This window comes from Falco cherrug, chromosome 4 (assembly GCF_023634085.1).
Source record: "Falco cherrug isolate bFalChe1 chromosome 4, bFalChe1.pri, whole genome shotgun sequence".
Classification (NCBI taxonomy): domain Eukaryota; kingdom Metazoa; phylum Chordata; class Aves; order Falconiformes; family Falconidae; genus Falco; species Falco cherrug.
In genome coordinates this window covers 33,886,443-33,905,911 of record NC_073700.1, presented here as the reverse complement: position 1 = coordinate 33,905,911, position 19,469 = coordinate 33,886,443, and the positions used below count along the sequence as shown (strand labels likewise).

General features: G+C 39.9%; 1 protein-coding gene across 3 annotated transcripts; it reads left to right on the top strand.

Moving 5' to 3' along the window:
* The first annotated feature begins 59 nt into the window (after positions 1-59).
* LOC102052611 (acyl-coenzyme A synthetase ACSM4, mitochondrial-like) lies at positions 60-13,242 on the top strand. Of its 3 annotated transcripts, XM_005442487.3 has the most exons (14): positions 60-449; positions 2,830-3,092; positions 3,969-4,179; positions 4,605-4,812; positions 5,185-5,328; positions 6,063-6,219; positions 6,778-6,857; positions 7,645-7,768; positions 8,285-8,365; positions 8,471-8,572; positions 8,920-9,047; positions 9,735-9,834; positions 10,548-10,667; positions 11,875-13,242. In XM_005442487.3, the coding sequence occupies exons 2-14, from the start codon at positions 2,895-2,897 to the stop codon at positions 11,959-11,961; spliced, it is 1,740 nt and encodes a 579-aa protein (XP_005442544.1). In that variant the 5' UTR covers positions 60-449; positions 2,830-2,894; the 3' UTR covers positions 11,962-13,242. The 3 variants fall into 3 exon arrangements, with proteins under 3 accessions (XP_005442544.1, XP_055564530.1, XP_055564532.1); XM_055708555.1 differs by having other exon boundaries at positions 60-3,092; positions 4,623-4,812; XM_055708557.1 differs by lacking the exons at positions 9,735-9,834; positions 10,548-10,667; positions 11,875-13,242 and having other exon boundaries at positions 60-3,092; positions 8,505-8,572; positions 8,920-9,030.
* Positions 13,243-19,469: the final 6,227 nt, after the last annotated feature.

Genomic DNA, 19,469 nt, shown 5'->3' with positions numbered 1-19,469 from the left:
ACTGTAACATTCCCAAATTCTTTCTGACTGGAGGGAAAGACATACTCTTTAACTACTTCTCTTCATCTTGATGAATTTGTGATCTACTTGTATAGTTCAAGTGGGGGAAAAGAGAAGATACAAAGTGCTTTAGGTTAAGGTGCAAATTATGCGCAATTAACAACAGTGTAAATGATTACAAGAAAAAGGTTACTTCACAAAAAGAATTGTGCTGCCTGGTCTGTTTTGTGCTATGTTCTGTTCTCCTTGTTTTGAGAGAAGCAAATGATAAAGCAGAAGGGGTTTCATTCCAAATCCTTCCTGACAGAGCATCCAGGTTTCACATCTGCAGATAAAGGCTAAGCTTTACAGTGCCTCATTTGGGAAATGCATGTCCTGAAAGCCGAATGAACCAAACGAAGAGGATCTACCCTAGTCAGCTCTCAATCTATGCTGTCCAGAGCAAACAGGTCAGGAAAACATTATTTGTCTGAATTCCTAGTGTTGCTGATCATTGAAAAGAAGCAGATGTTACTCAAATCAGGAAAATAATTTCTGATTCTTGCAGCAGTTTAGAGGACTTTGCCATTACTGGGACTTTTCCTCAATTTCCTTACTTCATTTTCACCTCTGAGTTTGTGGATGAAGAAGTGCTAAAAACTGTTGAAAGCTCTCAAGCAAAACTTTGCAGACTTTTTTTATAGACTACTAGGGAATCCTGGATTTAAAACATTTTTCATCTTGCCAGTCTTGAATACCATTTCCAATCCTGAATACTGTTCCTTAACATTCTTTCTCTCCTCCTTTCTTTAAGGGCTATTGTATAGATTTTGTCATTGCAGTGCTCTGAAATCTGTAGATTATAGCTACATCATAGAATTAGAGCAGACTAAGAAATAAGAAATATCTTGCTATGTTTATTAAAAAGAATAATCTAAATGATGAGGCTTTTCTGTTAAAGGAATGAAAGTGGATCCATGGGGTTTGGCATTAACAGTGGTCACAGCCTCAAAGAAAGGTTACATTTAATGAAAACCTGGCAATCTGGCAATCATTTCCTTAAATAAGAAAAAGCAATAAAAATTAATGTATATCCCATAATATGACATTAAAACCCTTTATTAACATCCATTTTCTATGGACGTATTTAGGGAATATTTAAAAGACTATTTTTAACAAGTAAAACCTTTTCAGATTAATTTTTTCCACCAGGCCCTGTTAATAGAGGTTTTGATTTAAAATGTAAGTACCATCTGAGTAAGTTTCTGCTCTGTAGTTCTGCTTCTGAAGTGGGTGGCATTTAGGGACATAATAATACCTAATTTTATATCCGTGTCCTATGATTCTTTCTCAGGAGCAAATCATATCCTATAGGATTATTTACAGCTGGTCAGTATTTCTCTACCATATTCTCCATGTAGCATGGAGAACACCGTGAATTAGTTTGTTTTGACAGAATATGTGTTCTGGGGGGGAAAAATCTGCATCCAGATTTTTTATGCTGTCAGATATCAGTGAAAAGATTTAAGTTGTGTAAGTTCTAGGAATTTGAGTTCATTCACCTGATAGGCAGATTAAATATTACTGTAAAAGCTCCTGCTAAGGAATAAGGAAATACTTCCACTGTTAAATAAGTTACTTTTTCTTGGGCAATACAATTTGACCAAAAGTGAGATCCATGCCTCAGAGGTGTAAGGATAAGTGGTTACGGTTGAAGATGTGGGACAAGTGGTAAATGAATGCAAAACAAACTTAAAAACCTGGGACAAAGGGCAAAACTTTGCAGCTTTGCTCAAGCCACAGAAGTTCCACATGGAAAAGAATTTAATCAAGAGTTTACCTATAATTTTGCTCCTAGTTTGTGGATAGCTTCATCCTTTGTAAGAATAGAAAAGAAAATTTACCTGTATTTCAACAGTCACTCACCTAAGCTTGTATTGAGTTTAGTAACTTGTGTTTAGTAGTTGAAAAAGCAAAATCAGTAGAGGGACGCAGGTTTTGGAATTATCATAGGTATCCAGGACTCCGCTGGCTCCTGCTCTGACTGCAGGCTCTTCCAGACACAGGCCAGGGATTTTTTTTCCCATGTTTGATAATCTCCCTGTGCACTTACGAGAAGCCTCCAAACAAGCATTAAATTTTTTAGAGTTGAGCACAGTTCTGAAGCAATCTTCTAGACTGATGAAAATAATAACAACAAAAATAATAGTAATATAAAAAGAGAAGCAATGGGAAGGAAGGAAGGAATGGGACTGGAGAGCTTTTAGGATCATTGTGATAACTACGGATGTAAGAGGGCATTTACAGCGAGCAAATGTAGAAGTGTCTAAATCAAATTTGGGGACCTATATAATTGATTACTGAAGTGAAGATTCTTGGGATCTATGTGGTGAATGGGTATATCAGTCAGGAACTGTTCAAGCTAAACCAGTGAGAATATTGATGGAAGTAGTCTGGAAACATCCTTCAGCTCCATGTGAAAGAATAGAGAATCAGCTACTGAATGCTTCGCTGTAAGAACCAGTAACCTCCTTATAATGCAAACAGTAACATCTGATGTTATGTTTGTCTAAGGAGAGTTGTGAGCGATTAGCAGCCCCAAAGAACACATAGGGAATCTGTAAGGATCAGCTGAGCTACACACAAGATACCGGTTCAGTACAACACATTAGGTCCTTAAAAAGCTGGTGGTATAAAAAAAATGAAAGCAAGCAGGATGGAGAATTTCACGTTTAATTGAACTGTTAAAAGCATCACTTTGGCTGTGACTTCAGTCATTAATTCTCATTAATTCATAACTGAATTGTCTTTGGATAATCTCAAGGTTATTTTTTTGTTTGTTTGTTGCAGGATTCATAGCAAGAGTTCTGATTTTCTTATATAGTCTACAGCATCTACGTACATCGTCTTCTGCCATGAAGCTGTTTAAATTACAGACTCTAAAATCCTTGTGGACCCTGAAGCCTCCTCATAGGACTTTCCATGGACACCCCAGGCTGCTTGCCTCTGATGTATATTCACAGTACAAGTCTGTCAGGCGGGGTGAACAGGAGATACCAAAGTACTTTAACTTTGCAAGTGATGTGCTGGACAAATGGTCTGAGATTGAAAAGGTAGAAGATTTTGTTGTGCAGATGAGATACTTTGATTTGAAATGTCATTGAAATAAGTTGGGGGTTTTTCTTTATCAAAAAAAATCAGTTGCCAAAACTAATTTGCATTAGGAAATTATACAAAATCTCATTCTTTCTTGCTTGATTTTAAAAGTGTCTCTGACCCTTGGTGCTCCCTGTGTAGGCAGAAAAAGCAATGGTGAATCCCTTTGGACTTTGATTTAACCTCAGAATGGCTGCGCTTATTCCTTCTGCATGCTATATTAGATAGTCATATCATAAAAATAGAGGTAACAGAACAGTAACATTGCATGCGAAGGGAAATCCTCCCACCAATGTTTAATTGCCTGCCTCCAAAGTGCATTCTGCATTTGTCCAGATGCCCTGTAGTCAGAGACCACTGAACTCCCCTCTTCCTGAGCTGTCAGACTAGAAGGAGTCCTGGGACTCCCTGTCCTCCTGTTGTTTGATTTTGTCCTCTGCCTGTGCTGCTTCTGTTTAACAGTATTCCACAACTCCTTGCAGAATATCTGGAGTATTATGTGAAGTATTTCATGTCATCCATTATTTTGTAGGAGCATTAATGCTCAGCATAAGGCTTAAACACTGAAATAGGATCCACAGTAGGATTTGAGTCTGGAGACAGTTGGGCTAGTAAACATTTCAGGTTCAGAAAAGGAGAATTTGTTGGGAATATCTGAGCTTGCCATAGCAAATCTTGATTCATTAAGGACAAGGAAAAAATAATTGCTTGTATGTATATGCCAGTTGTGAAATACTCAGATTTTCCATAATCTGCAGATATTTGTGCATTATAATTTCATGGTCTTCCAGAATAAAATTTGTGTTTTGGTTTTAAATCTCTGTGTTTTGTAGGCTGGAAAGAGACCATCAAACCCTGCCTTGTGGTGGGTAAATGGAGAAGGAGAAGAAGTGAAGTGGAGCTTTGAGGAGCTGGGGTTCCTGTCTCGGAAAGTGGCCAATGGGCTGACTAAAGTATGTGGACTGCAGAAGGGGGACAGAATTCTTGTGATCCTGCCACGCATCCCAGAATGGTGGCTGGTGGTTGTGGCTTGCATGCGAGCAGGTCAGTGAGCATACCTGAGACTGGTAAAACTGGCTAACGCAAATTGGTTGAGAGGATCAAGACTTTATATAGCTTATAAAGTTTATAAAGGAAAAGCAATGTAATAATCTAGTGAGTGGCCGAGCTACCAACTATGCAGGCAATCAATGAATACGCAGTAGGTGCCATAGGACAGGTGGCCTGTGCAGCAGGCGTGGAGATGACAGAAGGCAGGGAAGAGTCATGGAAGTCACAAGACAGTTCCACATTTCATTCCTTACAGGAGAGCACAAGCAGCTGCATTACTCCACTATAACTATTTGGCTTGGGAATGTCAGAGCAAATTCATCTCAGAGGTCAGTTTGAGAATAGTTAATAGTTTAGGTTCTTAGAAAAGAATCAGATATAAAAAATGACATCCCATACTGACTTTATTGCTCTTCCAGGAATTGTTTTTATTCCAGGAACATCCCAATTATCAGCCAAAGACATGTTATATCGACTCCAGGCATCAAAGGCCAAGTGCATCATTACTGATGACACACTGGCTCCGGCTGTGGACTCAGTGGCATCTCAGTGTCAGTCTCTGAAAACCAAGCTAATGGTGTCCAAAGGCAGAAGGGAGGGGTGGCTGAACTTCACTCACCTGTACAAGTGAGTATGTTAGTGACACCGCAGTCATGATGCAGAAAGCAAACCTATTCTCCACAAGTGCTCATTTACAACTATCCATCAACTACAAATACTCATCAAATGCCAACATTAAGGTGGTAATAGTGACTACTTGATTGCTGATCCATATCAGAGTTGCATACTAACGGTGATCTTGTTCTGGGAAGTTTCTATCCCGTTCTTCTTAAGGGGGGGGTCTGTCTTTGAGGAAGTGTAACTCCACATGATTTCAGTCTAATCTGGTGAAAACCTTCTGTGGAGCTTTTGGGTGGGAGTTCTGCATTATGCCATACTTCATCACATTGTGAAGCCTGTGTAAAGCAACCACTCATGATTACGTTCTCTGTTTTAAAGACACCAATCTGCTGACCATTCCTGCGTCAAAACAAGGATTCAAGACTCAGTGAGTTTCTACTTTACCAGTGGAACCACAGGTTCTCCAAAGATGACTGAACATTCCCAGGGTAGTCTTGGTTTCAGACCCCTTTTAAGTGAAAGGTATGAAAGGTTTGAGCCTGGTTGAACATGGGATAATTGAAGCTGCGTAGTAGAACTGATGAAAAATTACTGGATAAGAAATACCAATGTATGGCCCCAATGCTTCTTCCTCTGAAATCGGACTAGAAACTCCAGCAGATTTCTAGGGGAGTAGGATTACCCCCAGTGTTACCATTTTTCAATGAATACCTCTTACCCTTTCTTTAGAGTTGTTGAAAGGATAGCTATCAGCTGGGAATACTTTAGAACAAAGAACTAAGAGATACCATGCTGCTTGAGCTGCAAAAGCTTTGTGACATGTGTAGATGAGCAGAGGCTGAGTTTATGTTGGTTGCACAGATCACCCTGGTCCCTCAGCAGCCTTAGAACTGAAATACCTGGTGTCCAACACAGCACCCATGAATGCTGCTGCTACAGCCCTGTCTTCCTACCTAGTGGAAAGTCACTTCACTGAAATTCAGACTGCTCTCTTCCCCTTACTTGGTCCTGTGTTATGACTGACATCATAATGTATGGGTGTGTATATATATATATTTTTTTAATGCAAATGTATAGTTAGATGCCCTTTTGTCCTAGAGCTAGCTCAAAAAATAAACTTTCTCAGAATGCCCAGTGCATCTTGTCAGAAGATCTTGGGCTTGTTTTTTTTGGTTTCTGTTTGAGGTTTGGGCTTTTTTTTTAATCAAAAATTGTTCATTATCTTATCAGTAATATTTTTTTTTCTGCTTTATCAGGTACTGGTTGGATTTGACTCCCTCAGACATGATATGGAGCACAGCAGACACAGGTTGGGTACTAGCTTCACTGACATCTGTTTTTGATCCCTGGGTTTTTGGATCATGCATCTTTATACATAAGCTACCACGGATTGAATCAGCAACCATCCTAAATGTAAGTAAAAACTCATGGAGATGTGTTAATCTGAAGGAAGAGTGCAAAAAGAAAATTCTTAACACCATCTATTAAGTTTTATGAGGGTTGTGTCCATAGTTGTGTTTGAGATGCTGTATCCATTGTGTAAAGCCCCTATTTGCATCTGTAATGTACACAGAAAGGGCCAAACCTGCGGTTCATTCATACATTTTGCTCATAGCTGAAGAGCACGTGAATGCAAATCATCCAAAAGCAGCCCTAATTGCTTGCCTTTTGTTCTGGTGACTGTGGAAGTAATATCAGCTGTTATTAATGCAGACTGAAACTGCAGCATTGCTCTGCCCACACTGGCCAAGATGAAAGCGAAAACCTCACTGTAATGCAGATAGAGACAGCCTTATTCTGGCCGTGCTCCAAACGGTGCCGTCTGGGTGTCATGTAAACGTGTTAGCGTGAGATTTTGTCCGATCAAATATACTGTGAATCTCTGTGTATTACACCAGCTGTAGGAAGGTTTCTTCGCAGCAGAGAGCATGGTGCTTTTTCATATGTCCATCTTGTTGTTTAACTCGCCAGACTCTCTGCAGATTCCCCATTGACGTGCTGGTTGGTGCTCCAACATTGTTCCGCATGCTGGTGCAAAGTGATCTTTCCAAGTATGTAAAGAAATTATTTACTAATATTTAATTTACCCTAACTAAACTTCAGTGAGCTCCCAGATCTAGCTGCTTGACCCAAAATAGGGTAGAAATTTAGTTTAGAATATCCTTTGTGAAAAGATGTCATACAAAAATTGTGAGTTTTGCTGAGTTTTATGATCAAACATGGAGAAACTTGATGCTTTCCCTCAGAAATTTGAGACTTTCACTACTGAACTTCGTGAGCAAATCCCTGAGGGGATGAGTGACTACCTGTTAAATTCTTTATCATAATTTTCAATTACCACATTAATTATCCATGCTTTGAGAAGGAATGTCATCCTAGGAAGTCAGTGTCAACATAAATGTGAGGGAGTGACTTGTGGTAGTTGTACAGCATCCCCTGCTCCAGTTCTCACTGCCAGCCACTGTTCCTTCCTCTCCTCTTGCATTTTCTCACTTGGGCTGTTGCAGAGGGTCAGCAGTTAGGGCCCTGGCTCAGCACATTGCTGTGTGGTTAGTTACAGGCATGTCCTTAAATCTCAGCTGACTTCAGCAAAAATTTTACTTTATTTTTTGTGTGTGTTTGACTGACTACTACTACTCATTTGTATAGTGTTGAGCACAGACTGATATCCTTGCTGTGTCAGGAGCCAAAGGATCAGGAATCCTCAGATTTCTTCACTTCATGGCAGTAACTCTCCTAGTAAACAGCTCTCCAGTATTACTTGTTTATAGTTGGATGCCACTTGTCTTGCCCAGTAGATTGAAGTACTGCCTTCCTTGTTTTTTAACTCCTGCGAAGCTACAAGTTCATGAACCTGAAGCACTGCATGAGTGGAGGAGAGCCACTCAACCCAGAAGTCATGGAGCAGTGGAAAAGCAAGACTGGGCTGGACATCCATGAAATATATGGCCAGACTGAAACGGTATATCTGTGGGGTCAATATTCTATGAAATCTTCATAATTCCTTTTTGCTTTATGATGTTTTAAGGTTTGTTTTGAAAGAACACAGCCTGTTTCTTCCTTCATGTTCTTGTGAATGTTTTGATAATCTCCTTTCCTTGAAAACCTCTGAAAGAACACCCCTACATGGCTCTTCTCACAGAACCTGCCAGAAACGTGGATTGTTGGGTGGAGATGTGATCTAATATTTCCATAAATGTCCTTTAGCAAATTCCAAGTGACAGTGACAGGCAAGAGGGCAGAGTTTGAATCTATGGAAGACAACTGGTTAGCAGAGGGCATGAATTCTTTGCAAATAATGGGACAGGATTCTTTCAGGGAGTTTCTTGAGTTTGCTTATCTGTACCACACAGCACTGACATATAGAATCCTATTAATTTTAATTCCTTACTTCAATATTATTCTAGAAAATACATTTAATGAATTAAATGTGAATGTAGCAGTTTTCGATTGCAAAACTTTGTTTTGATTTTTACAGGGAATAATCTGCTGTGTTTCTAAAGGAATGAAGATTAAACCTGGATCAATGGGGAAGGCAGTTCCCCTTTATGATGTTCAGGTTTGTTGGCTGCTCTTTAGATTGTTTTGTTGGTTTGTTGGTTGGTTGGGTTTGGTCCATCCTCTGCCCCCATTGGACTAAAATATGTCTTGTTTTCCATTCTAGATCATAGATAAAAATGCTAATATTCTGCCTCCAGGCCAACAGGGGGAAATTGCTGTCAGAAGCAAACCTGTAAGACCACTTGGTTTCTTCGCTGGATATGTAGTAAGCACTTTATTTTATTCCTCACCACCACTAATATCCCCAAAATGTCTCCAATTTCATAGTGGTTCAAAAAGCTGAATATTTTTCACCAGTTTATTATTAGAGGAATTTGTTTGTTTGGATTAATGAGATGTTAGAAAAGGGAAGAGAAGAGTTTGCTCAAGACTGAGTTAAAAATCTTTTTAAAGATTAAAAATGTTTTTCTAAACCTTTTTTATTGTATTTTATAGCAATATTGGTACAATTCTTGAACATCCTTGACTAAAAAATTAAGTTCCAGTGCATTTAACATTATGTGCACTGTAGCATGCTCAAAATCTAAACTACTGTTTGTAAACCACTTTGAGGATAACCCTAAGAAAACTGCAGAAACTGAACGTGGGGATTTTTACGTCACTGGAGACAGAGGGACTGTGGATGAAGATGGATATTTTCAGTATATTGGAAGAGACGATGACATCATCATTTCTTCAGGGTCAGTTTGCACACTTCCTTTCTAAAGCTGCCATTGTATAATCTTACATGTGTTCCTGGTGAGCTTCTAACATAATAGTGCTGTGATGAATGTGTTGACCTCTTGACTTAGGAATACTTGCTTTTATTGTTAGCCTTTCATAGACCTGCAGTATCATCTTGGTGATGTCAGTGGCATCTCTGTATCTGCTTCCCCTGCAACATCTCATCTGGTTGGACAAAGAGTAAAGACTTACATTGACAGAGGAGGGATTTTAATCTACTTTGGGTTTTGACTAAAATTTAAGGCTCTCTCTATCGGACTCAAAGAGCATTTGAAACATTTTATTTTTAACATATTGAAATGAAACAATTTAGTGTTTTATGGTGGGATACCATAATGTGGCATCAGCTGGTAGTGCAGACCCCAGCTATCAGGATGGGATGGAGCTCTAGTTAGGAAGCCACAAGGAAAGGGGAGAGGTAGAGAAGTATCCACAGCCCCAGCAATTCTTTACCATGTGACCACAATGAAATGCTCCCGTGTTCTAACACAGCCAACTTTCCCAATCTGCCTGAAGTTTCTGTAGTTGGTTGTTGGTTTGGTTTGTTTTCTGGGATTTCTTCTGCAATATGACAATTAAAAAATATCTGGTACTCGTTTTCCAGCTCATAAAACCAAATTCTGTATTTTTTTTTCCTTACCTAGATATCGCATTGGGCCATTTGAAGTAGAGAGTGCCCTGATAGAGCACCCAGCAGTAGCAGAAACAGCTGTTGTCAGCAGCCCAGATCCCCTCCGAGGAGAGGTAATGATGCTGAACAGTGCTAGGGGAAGCAATATGTTTGTTTAAATGTGTAACTATATAAAGCAGTTCCTACTTTATGAATAATGTACAGCTGTAAGGCAGTCATGTCATCATGGATAATCCTACTTGGAGTGATGGGCAAAATCTCTTCCCATTTACATGACTTTGCTCTTCTTAGTTTCTTTTCATCCCAAGAAGGTTGTCTCTGTGGAGAACATTACAATGATATTTACTTTCCCTTTGTTGTTAAGCACTTGCCTAGACAATGGAATTGTCTTTTCTGGCTGTCTTGGTATAGCTGAAGTTATACTATAACTGCCTTAGAATTAGACTTGGGCTACACCTATGGAGAAAGCACAGTCCTGTGCTGGGATGATATGGACCTACTGTCCTCAGTGTGAGCTTGAGAGGGAAACCACATGTCCCTCAGCTTCAGGGAGAACTCTACAGAGACACCTTATTACTCCTAATTCTTGACACCCACTGAGAGGACAGAGCACGTGCTCTTGCTTTGCAGTGAGGACAGGAGAACTGTGCTTTCAACTTTCTTTTCTGTACATGCATGTGCAGAAGCTGGGCATTGTGTTGGTTTCTCTGTTCCTCCCTTTTGCACGTCATGACTGGACTGTGAGCAGTACTGCTCACTGGTAACCTGTATATTAGCTCTTAAAAATGGATGGTGTCAGGTCACTTTTGTTGATATTACCTTACAGGTTGTGAAAGCATTTGTGGTCCTGTCCCCAACCTTTTCATCCAGTGACCTGGAGAGCTTAGCATGTGACTTACAGGAGCACGTCAAGAAAACTACTGCTCCGTATAAATACCCTAGAAAGGTAAAAGCTTCCGAGGAAAAGCTTTAAACCAGGGCATCCTTCCATAAATCTCAGTAGAATTATTATTTGGATTTTGATGATTCACCTGAAAGACAGACATAAAGATTCAGCTAGAGCACTGGCTTCAGAAAATCTTTCCTACATAACATTAGCTTGCATTGTTTATCATGCATTTGAGTAAAGTGTTTAAACCTCTCAAAAATTTCTGGGCTCTGTAGGCTATCCTAGGTAGATCTGCATGTTCTAAGTCAGGCTCACAATCATAATTCTCCACTTTTTATTTAATCTTCAGCCAAGCACTCTCTGGTGACTTAGGGTAGTACCTGGCTGAATTTGAATAAGTTTTTATCTACTGGTCCTCACAGTTGATAAATAAGAGGAAAGCCCAGGAGGATTGTTCAGCCTGGAGAAGAGAAGGCTCTGGGGAGACCTTACAGCAGCCTTCCAGTGCCTGAAGGGGACCTTACAGAAGCTTTCTAGTGCCAGGAAAGCTGGAGAGGGACTTTTTACAAGGACATGTAGCGATAGGAGAAGGGGAAATGGCTTTAAACTGAAGGAGGGTCGATTTAGATTAGATATAATGAAGAAATTCTTCACTGTGAGAGTGGCGAGGCTCTGGGATGGGTTGCCCAGAAAAGCTGTGGATGCCCCATTCCTGCAAGTCCTCAAGGCCAGGTTGGATGTGGCTTTGAGCAACTTGGTCTAGTGGAAGATGTCCCTACCCTTGGTGGGGGAGGGTTGCAACTAGATGATCTTTAATATCCCTTCCAACCCAAACCATTCTGTGATACACTTCAGGTTTCTCAGTAATCCTGGCACTACGGGAAAAGAGCTACTAGCGTGCCTCAGTTCACTTGTGTAGAACTTGTAGGGACTAAGAACCATTGAAGACTTTATGCCAATAACATCCCTTTTTTCTTCTTTTTGTCATTCATCTCTGACCTCTGATACCATTTAGGTATTCATCCTTCTGTTACAGCTGTCATGTTACACAGCTCAGTTTGGTTAGCTGACAGGCAGCTACACAGATAGCCAGAGAAATTGTTTCGCAAGTGGCACAATCTGCTGGCTTCATTTGGCTTGGATGGGATCCAGTAGACAAGCAGTCCTTACTGATAGCAGTCCTTAGTTTTCCACCTATATTGAGAGGCAGTTTTCGAAAACCAACTCTGTAGAACATGCTACATTGTTTTCTGTCTTTATTTAGGTGGAATTTGTCCAAGAGCTGCCAAAGACAAACACTGGGAAGATCAAGAGGCACGAATTAAGAAACAAAGAGTGGGGACGGATGTAATACTGTTTGGAATTTAACAGAACTTCTTTCACTCCATTAACACCATATAAATTTCTCTATATAACTGCCCTCCTTCTGATCTGTTTTTGTTAAATGCCTGTGCATCAAAAACTATAGGTAACACCAAGATGTGATGTTTGTACCTGCTTGCAAAGCATCTAATGTCAGTACCATAGTTGCAGTTACTGAAGCCCTGCTGGGAAAGGGAACAAAATATACACTCCATTCTAGTCTGAATGCCCACAGGTTCACCAGAATTTGGCTGGTGACCCATCTTTTTTAGATGGTATCCAAGATCAGTGAGGAGATACTGCTGATGTTGATTTTCTAAGCTCCAAGCTGGAGAAAAGGCATGCATGGATTTGAGTGGTTCAAATGCTATGTCCTTAAATGCAGCATGTTTAAACTCAGCACAGCCCTCCTATAATCAACTGAAGATGGAAAGACTTCTCTTTATTGATACCACCATATGACCTCCATAAACCTTTCTTGTTTGACATATGTGTTGATGACAGGCAGTGCCAGCTTCTCCCATGCTTTATCCACAAATATTCTGTTGTACAAAGTAGCTTTGTTGCTCACCCCCTGTTCTGATCTTCACACACAATAGACAGAACTCCTGTACCACTTCTGGTGGTCTTTAAAATGAAGTATGCTGTTGGGCAGGTGACCCCATTTGTAGAACAGACCGTGGTTCTTTGCCATAGTAGACACTTGCTATAGGACCAGTCTATTTCTGCAGCCACTTAAAGGTGAAACCAGAAAAAACTCCCTTGACCTGGTTTGGATGGTCACACCTGTTTAACATTTCACTCTTAGCTTTATGAAGCAGCATGTACTGGAGTGTACACACACTTACTTCTTACAGTTGCACATGGAATAGTGGGCCAAACTTTAAGGCTGTATCAGTTCTTAGCTGTTCATCCTCAGGGTTTTTTTTAATTTTGTGTACTCAAAAAAGATTTCATTTTCTGGCATGAATTTTCATTATTTGATAGAAACATCTCCAGCCTTGGAGTCCCCTTCTGTTCATTAAATAAGAAGAAATTGCTGGAGAACAATAGCATCTTCAGGCAGGAAAGAAGGTCTCTTACAGCTCTGTCTCACTGCCTGTAGTTCTGTGTCTATAGCAGCTGTGAAGTGAGATTTGGAGAATTTTAATTCTGAGAAAGTAAAATATTTCATTTCTTAAGAGTAAACACTTTGCTTATGTCAGTGCAACAATTTCTGTACTAGCAACTGCTGAAATGAAAGCAATTGTCAATAAATGCGTTTACTTCATTCTTTTTGACAGTAGCTTCATTTTTTGTAATGCTCCTTAGCGTTTCACAGAGATTTCAGAAAATTTTTCACTATTTCATTCCTAAGGTTTCTAGGAGCATTAGATTACATGATTATAAAACTAATCATTAGTTTCTTGAATGCACTTGTTTGGGCATGCCGCTTGTCACTGCCTTGAGCTCTTTTCTATACCCAGTTCAGTTTTCTTTAAAAGTCACGTACTCCTGGGCCATCCAGGGGCTCTACAGCTTCTACATCTTTCTGCTTGGTTTCAAACAAACAACAACAACAAAAAAAAGGTGTTTTAAAACAACAAAAAGTCTGCAAAAAGTGGAATGATAAGCAAGTGTACAAACTGGAATTCAGAGCTCCTGGAAATTATCTTTGTCCCTGCAGTTAGCTGTTGTTTGGGCAGTTAAACTCCAGTAATGTCTGAGGACTGGGAGGTTGATTTTTTTTTTTTCTTCCCTCACCAAATTTAAGGACCTAAAAATCAAGCAACTAAATTCAGAGTTGGGAAAGTTCAGAGCCTTAAAAGAAAGGTCTGAATGAAATTAAACCACTGAAGACATGAGTTTTACCACTGATTTCAGTGGGGTCATGACTCTAGACACTCTAAATTCTACTGTGGCTCATTAGAATAATTTGCTCCAGGCTTCAACTCTAGAACTGTCACCTACGGTGATCTCTTGCATAGCTGACCTTAGAAATTGGGTTTCTGTTGAGCTTTAGTACCCAGCTTTTTGCATGAATGGGCTGGGATCACAGTAGAGCAGTCTGCCAGGTTATTCATGCCATGTGCTGTGGCTGTAGTCGGTGAAGTGCTCTGCTCTGTGCTGCAGCAACCTCTTATCATTGATATTCAACACACTTTTCTGTCTCCTGTCCAAGGTAGATGGTTTGTTTAATTCTCCTTCTTTGCCCAGGATCAGAGAATCACCAAGACATTTCCTCTGATTCATGCAGAATGATTTCAGAGACACAAGCTTGCAGCTACAAGCAGTTGAAAGCAAAATACAGCTCTCTAGCACATGGCTTTCTTTAGGAATCACAAGTTTGGAACTTAATTGGATTGTATCATTCTGGCTGAAAAATAAAATTTTCAATAGACTAGCCTTTCCTTTTGAGACCTCCTCACCATCCCTCTTACGGCCCAGCTTCAATTTGATGTTATTCTGAAAGACAATAGAAAAGGTAATACCTGCATCAGAAAAGGTATTCTGTATCAAATATATTTTGATGCATGATTTCCTGAGAGTTTAGCTTCTCATCCCAAGCCTATGGAAGGGACATGGTGACTTGGGTACATATGGTCTCTATAGTGCAACATCGTGATGAAGTTGCAAAACAGCCTCATTTTTTCTGGTTTGGGTTAGATGGGGGCTGGCAGTTTTGTTGCAGCAAGATTCAAACCCCACGTTTTTGGTGGTAGGATGAGAACCATGTGTCAGTGTCCCCTTCTTTTGAAGGCATGCCTCTTCCAACAGTGAGCCAGGAGCGGAATTCTCAGTGCAAGGTTGGGAGTGTTTGGCGTGTTTTTAAACTGAGGCATGTTATGCATAGTATAAACTATGAACTTGCATAAGCAACCTGTATTTATACTGAAGACTGTTCTGAAATAGACATGAAACTAAGACCCCATCTTTTGCTTTAAGAACCCCTCTGAGGTAAATGGAATGAGAATTGAGATTATATTCAGTATGTGAGAAATAATTCTTTCGTATATGATGCTATCATACGTCATGAAAACTAATACTTTCAGAAATTCATAGTACATGCTTAGTGTTGCATGTATGCATATATACTCTGTGTGTGTGTATATAATAGTGTGTATGTATTTTGGCACAAAGAATTGCTCTGCTTGCATTAGTAAGAAAGTTAATATTTAGTTTTATGTCTAGAAATCCTTAATACATTTCCAGAATGTGTTTGGAACTTGGTCTTTCAGATTTGCTGGATGGTGATTTTTGTGACTTTGCATATGTTATTTTAGCCAGTTCATTGAGCTGGAGCATTTTATAAGTGATCGACAACTTCATCTCCTTTCCCACAATACAAACAGTTGGAATAAAGATGTAAGGAAAAACAGAGCAGCCATTAGCAGAGTTTGGCTTCAGTTATTCATAAGGCTTTTCAGATTGTTGATGTAAAACTAATTATTGTGCTATACTTGATCTGAATCTTAATAGTCCCCCTGTAAGAATACAAAAGAACAGTTTACAAATTAAATGGATGTAAGCATATCTGTGTGAGAAGAGTTCATTATTGAAAAGATCAATTAGAGAAGAGGCAATTTGCCAAATTCAGCTTCTAGTGTTAGGTTTAAGGTGCAGACCAGAACTCCCCATCAGTGTCTGAGCTCCCATCAGCTGTGGCAGTGACAGAGTCCAGCAGCAGCTTGCTTCTCACTGGATTCCTTTACAGTCCTAAAATCCAAACTAAAGTTATCTTCAAGCACAATCTCACGTGCTTCTAGTGAGTTCAGAAAATGAAATCTCCCATGAAAGCAAGAAGTTTGTTGAATGGGATTCTACCAGAAGAAAACAAACAAAATAAAGTTGTGGTCAAATCCGGCTGCAGCAGGGCCGATGAGCCGGTGCTGTGCACAGCTCCGTTCTCTCCAGTCAGGTTCCCCTTGAGAGAGGGGAGCTGCCAGCACCACGCTCCTCTGCTTTTTTTAAGGCCTTGTGACTGCCACACATTTTGGATAAATGGACTCAAAAGAAGGTAGCACACTTTGCCTCTTGAATTTGGGTATTTACACTACCTTCCAGTGGGTGATAGAGCATATGGATATGTTTCAGAAAAAATGTTTATCTCAGCCTTTTATGATGCTTTCATAAACGATCAGTATTTGTTTACCTGTGGTACTTCTTAGGCGGTCAGGTGCAGAGGTGAGATTAGGTGCTGGGTTCAGGGTCTAGGCATTCACAGCTGGATTCTTCAGACCTCACTGCCTGTTACTATTGTGCTCAGACTGGCTGGCTCTGGACAGAGCGCATTATTTTCTTAGTAAATGGAATAACAGAAATTTGAAGGAAGCAGAGATTATTTTGTGTCCGTCCCTTAATCAGATTAAATACTTCCACAAGTTTTTTTTCTCTTACCATGCTTATGATCTGCAGCAAAATGATACTAAAGGTAAATCTCTTCTACTAGGTGACATAAAGTTACACTCCTGAGAGATTCCTGAAGGAATCGGGCCTATTAATGAATGGAAAGAGGATTATGTTAATTCACAATGTCCACATCTGCTTAACCCCATTTGTAATTTTTTTTTCCTATTAAATGCTTCATTTATGGTTTTTTTCTCCTCATTACCCAGCTTTGGATGAATTTTAATTCCTCTGATGCACTATGGGATGTGTCTAATAGAGGCTGGATAAAATGTGACTATTCCACCTCATTTTCTCCATGGATTATGGGATCATGCATCTTTTCACATGGCATACTGCAGTATTGCACAGCAACTATTTTAAATGTAAGAATAAAAACAGTGGGTCATTGAAAGCAGAAGTTGTTGCATTAGTGGGTTATTAAGGCAGGGCATGAGGGGAGACAGTGCTGTCAGCAGAGTGGAAATTCAGAAACATAAATTCAATTTTTGTGCCACCCACAGACATGGATTGATCTATGCAATACCACAGATTTTTTCTTTGTAAAAACGAGTAATGAAATCTCCCTCTCCACTGTAAACTATCTTGAGGCATGGCCTGTTCCCACCAAATAACGGTGTCACTGTCTCTTTGATTTTTGCTTGGTGTTTGCCTTTTGGAGTGCCCGTGACAAGAAGTTTCAGCAAGTTCACAGCAAACAGAACTGTTTTTTTAAAGCCCAGATTCTGTCTACATTTTGCATCACTCAGTTTATTGCATGATGTTGCAGCATGATCCTACCAGGTATTCCACCAGATCCAGGCTGGAGCTTTTTGCCTTAGTCCCATGCCACACAGAATGTGTCGTGCACTGTTGGAGAGTGATAATTTCAGAAGCTGGGATCCTCATGGGGACCTGCAAAATTGCCGTTTCTCCTTGTATGCAGCTGGACCATAGATTCGAACCGTATCTTTCCTTCAGTGATTCTAATACATTTATTTCTTGAGGGTTTTTTTTCCCAACATATATGAAGTTACAAACTTAAGAGCCTGCAATACTGCATGGGTGGGGGGAAGTCAAACCACACTGGCGTGATGGCAGAGTAGAAAAATGAGACAGGATTAGATATCTATGAGTGTTATGGCCAGACTGAGTCGGTATGTTTGCAGTCACTGGCATACAGTGAATATATGCTGTGGAAATACCATTACAAATGGCTAGGGTAGAAGTTCTCTGGAGAAAATTCTTAACCGAGACCAGACTGTTCCATGGTGCCGCTTCAGTGGTTCAGATGAGGAGAAACTCTAAATCCCGTAAATCCAAGTTTTTGGATTTGCTCATCCCCCTACAAGAAATATTAGTAGAATGCTAACACTAATGCCAGAACCCTGCTCTGCTGCCTTGCTTACACTGATACAGATCAGAGGACATTTCTGAGAAGTAAGTGGAGCCAAATTACTGTAAAGCAAATCTAAACCAGAAGCCTTTCAAGCCCAGTTGATTTAATCTGTAACACCACTTTGAATGAAAACAGGATTTTTCCCACTGAGTAGGATCTTTTACTGATGAGGTCAGTACTGTTGTATGGATTTCTCTTAGCTGTGCTGATTTACACCACTAGATAAATGAGCTGAAAATCACAGTGAGAAAATGTTTTTAAATTAACATTGTATTTCTTCTAGATTTGTAGATCGTTTTGTTAGTTGCAAAATTACCCATTTGTATGGAATAACAAACTATATAAATTCAGTTTTCTTTTACAGAGTATTGTATGTGCAGCTCCTGAGGGGATGCAAATTAAGCCTGGAGCATTAGGAAAAGCAGCATTCAGGTACTTTGATGAGTGTAAAGCATTCCGGTTATTTCAGTCTGAAATAAGATAAGGTCATGGCACGACTGTTCTCTGTTCAACAGCGTATCACCTAACTCCTCGTGAGCGAGCTTTCTTTCGTTTTAAGTAATAGATGAAAATGGTAACATTCTGCCTCCAGGAGAAGGTGGCAACCTTGCCATCCAGATCAAACCAGTAAGGCCATTCTGTCTTTATGCTAGATATGTGGTAAGGAATCAAACACATTTTGGGGAATAAGTTCAGTTCACTGGTGACTTTTGAAGGCATCATAGCTGATCTCGGAAGCGCCGGGTTTGGATTACCACTGAATCAAAGATTTCCAAATTATTTGCCTAGCTCAGCTTATTAATACCAAAGTCTTATTTCCTCTCTAGGTATTGTATTGGGCTGCTTGAAGTAGAGAGGGAGTGTCCTGACGGAGCATCTAGCAGGAGCTGAAACAGCTGCTGTCAGCAGCCCAGGCTCCGTCAGAGGAGAGGTATGGACACTGACATTAGGAGCTACCTAAAACATTTAATGTATGTGTGTATTGAGAGTAGGTATGTCTGTGAGGGAAATCTTGGCTTGTATTAACATTGTATTGTAAAGATGTAGACTGACATTTTCAAATACATTTGAGGAGATGACGAGGCATCTAACTTCCTTTTGATTTCAAAAAAATTAGGGGTGCCTAGGCCAGTTTGAAACTCTGGCAAAGGCTTCTCTGAATTCCAGTGAGATTCTGTACCTCGATGCGACACTCACTAGCTATTCATCTTAGGAAGGCAGTTAAGTAGATGTGGCCTGTCTGAATCACCTCTCTTCTTGAGCACTGTGAGGACACATGGCTGTCCAGACACCAGTGAAGAATTCCTGTCTGCTGGGAATGCCACTGTGCTCACTATGAGTAGTTTTAAGGCCTATTTGTGGAGCTCAACAAGTGATAAAAACCAGAAAGTTATCCAGTGTCTGTCTTGGAAACTTTTATTTCCACTGCCTTGAAAGAAATTTGATTGTAGAAAATTGCGTTATTCATCTTAGTCTTTCTGTTGAACGTTATTCATCAAGTTAGTGATTGCTGAGTGTTGCCTTACTCTGGCTCTCTCCTGTAGGTGGTAAAAGCTTTTATTGTTCTGTCTCCTGAATTTACATCTCATGATCTTGAAAAATTAATTCTTCAGCATGTGAAAAAAAGTTACAGCACCTTACAAATACCCAAGAAAGGCAAGTATCACTGAGTTTTGAATATACAAAGAGTACCTTGCAATGCACCCTAAAATTAAAACTCCTCTAATCAAACC

Coding starts and splice junctions, on each gene's coding strand:
- LOC102052611 (XM_005442487.3), top strand. CDS start 2,895: ATGAAGCTGTTTAAATTACAGACTCTAAAATCCTTGTGGACCCTGAAG. Junction 6,858..7,644: donor GTGCAAAGTGATCTTTCCAA/GTATGTAAAGAA, acceptor ACTCCTGCGAAG/CTACAAGTTCATGAACCTGA. Junction 10,668..11,874: donor CGTATAAATACCCTAGAAAG/GTAAAAGCTTCC, acceptor GTCTTTATTTAG/GTGGAATTTGTCCAAGAGCT.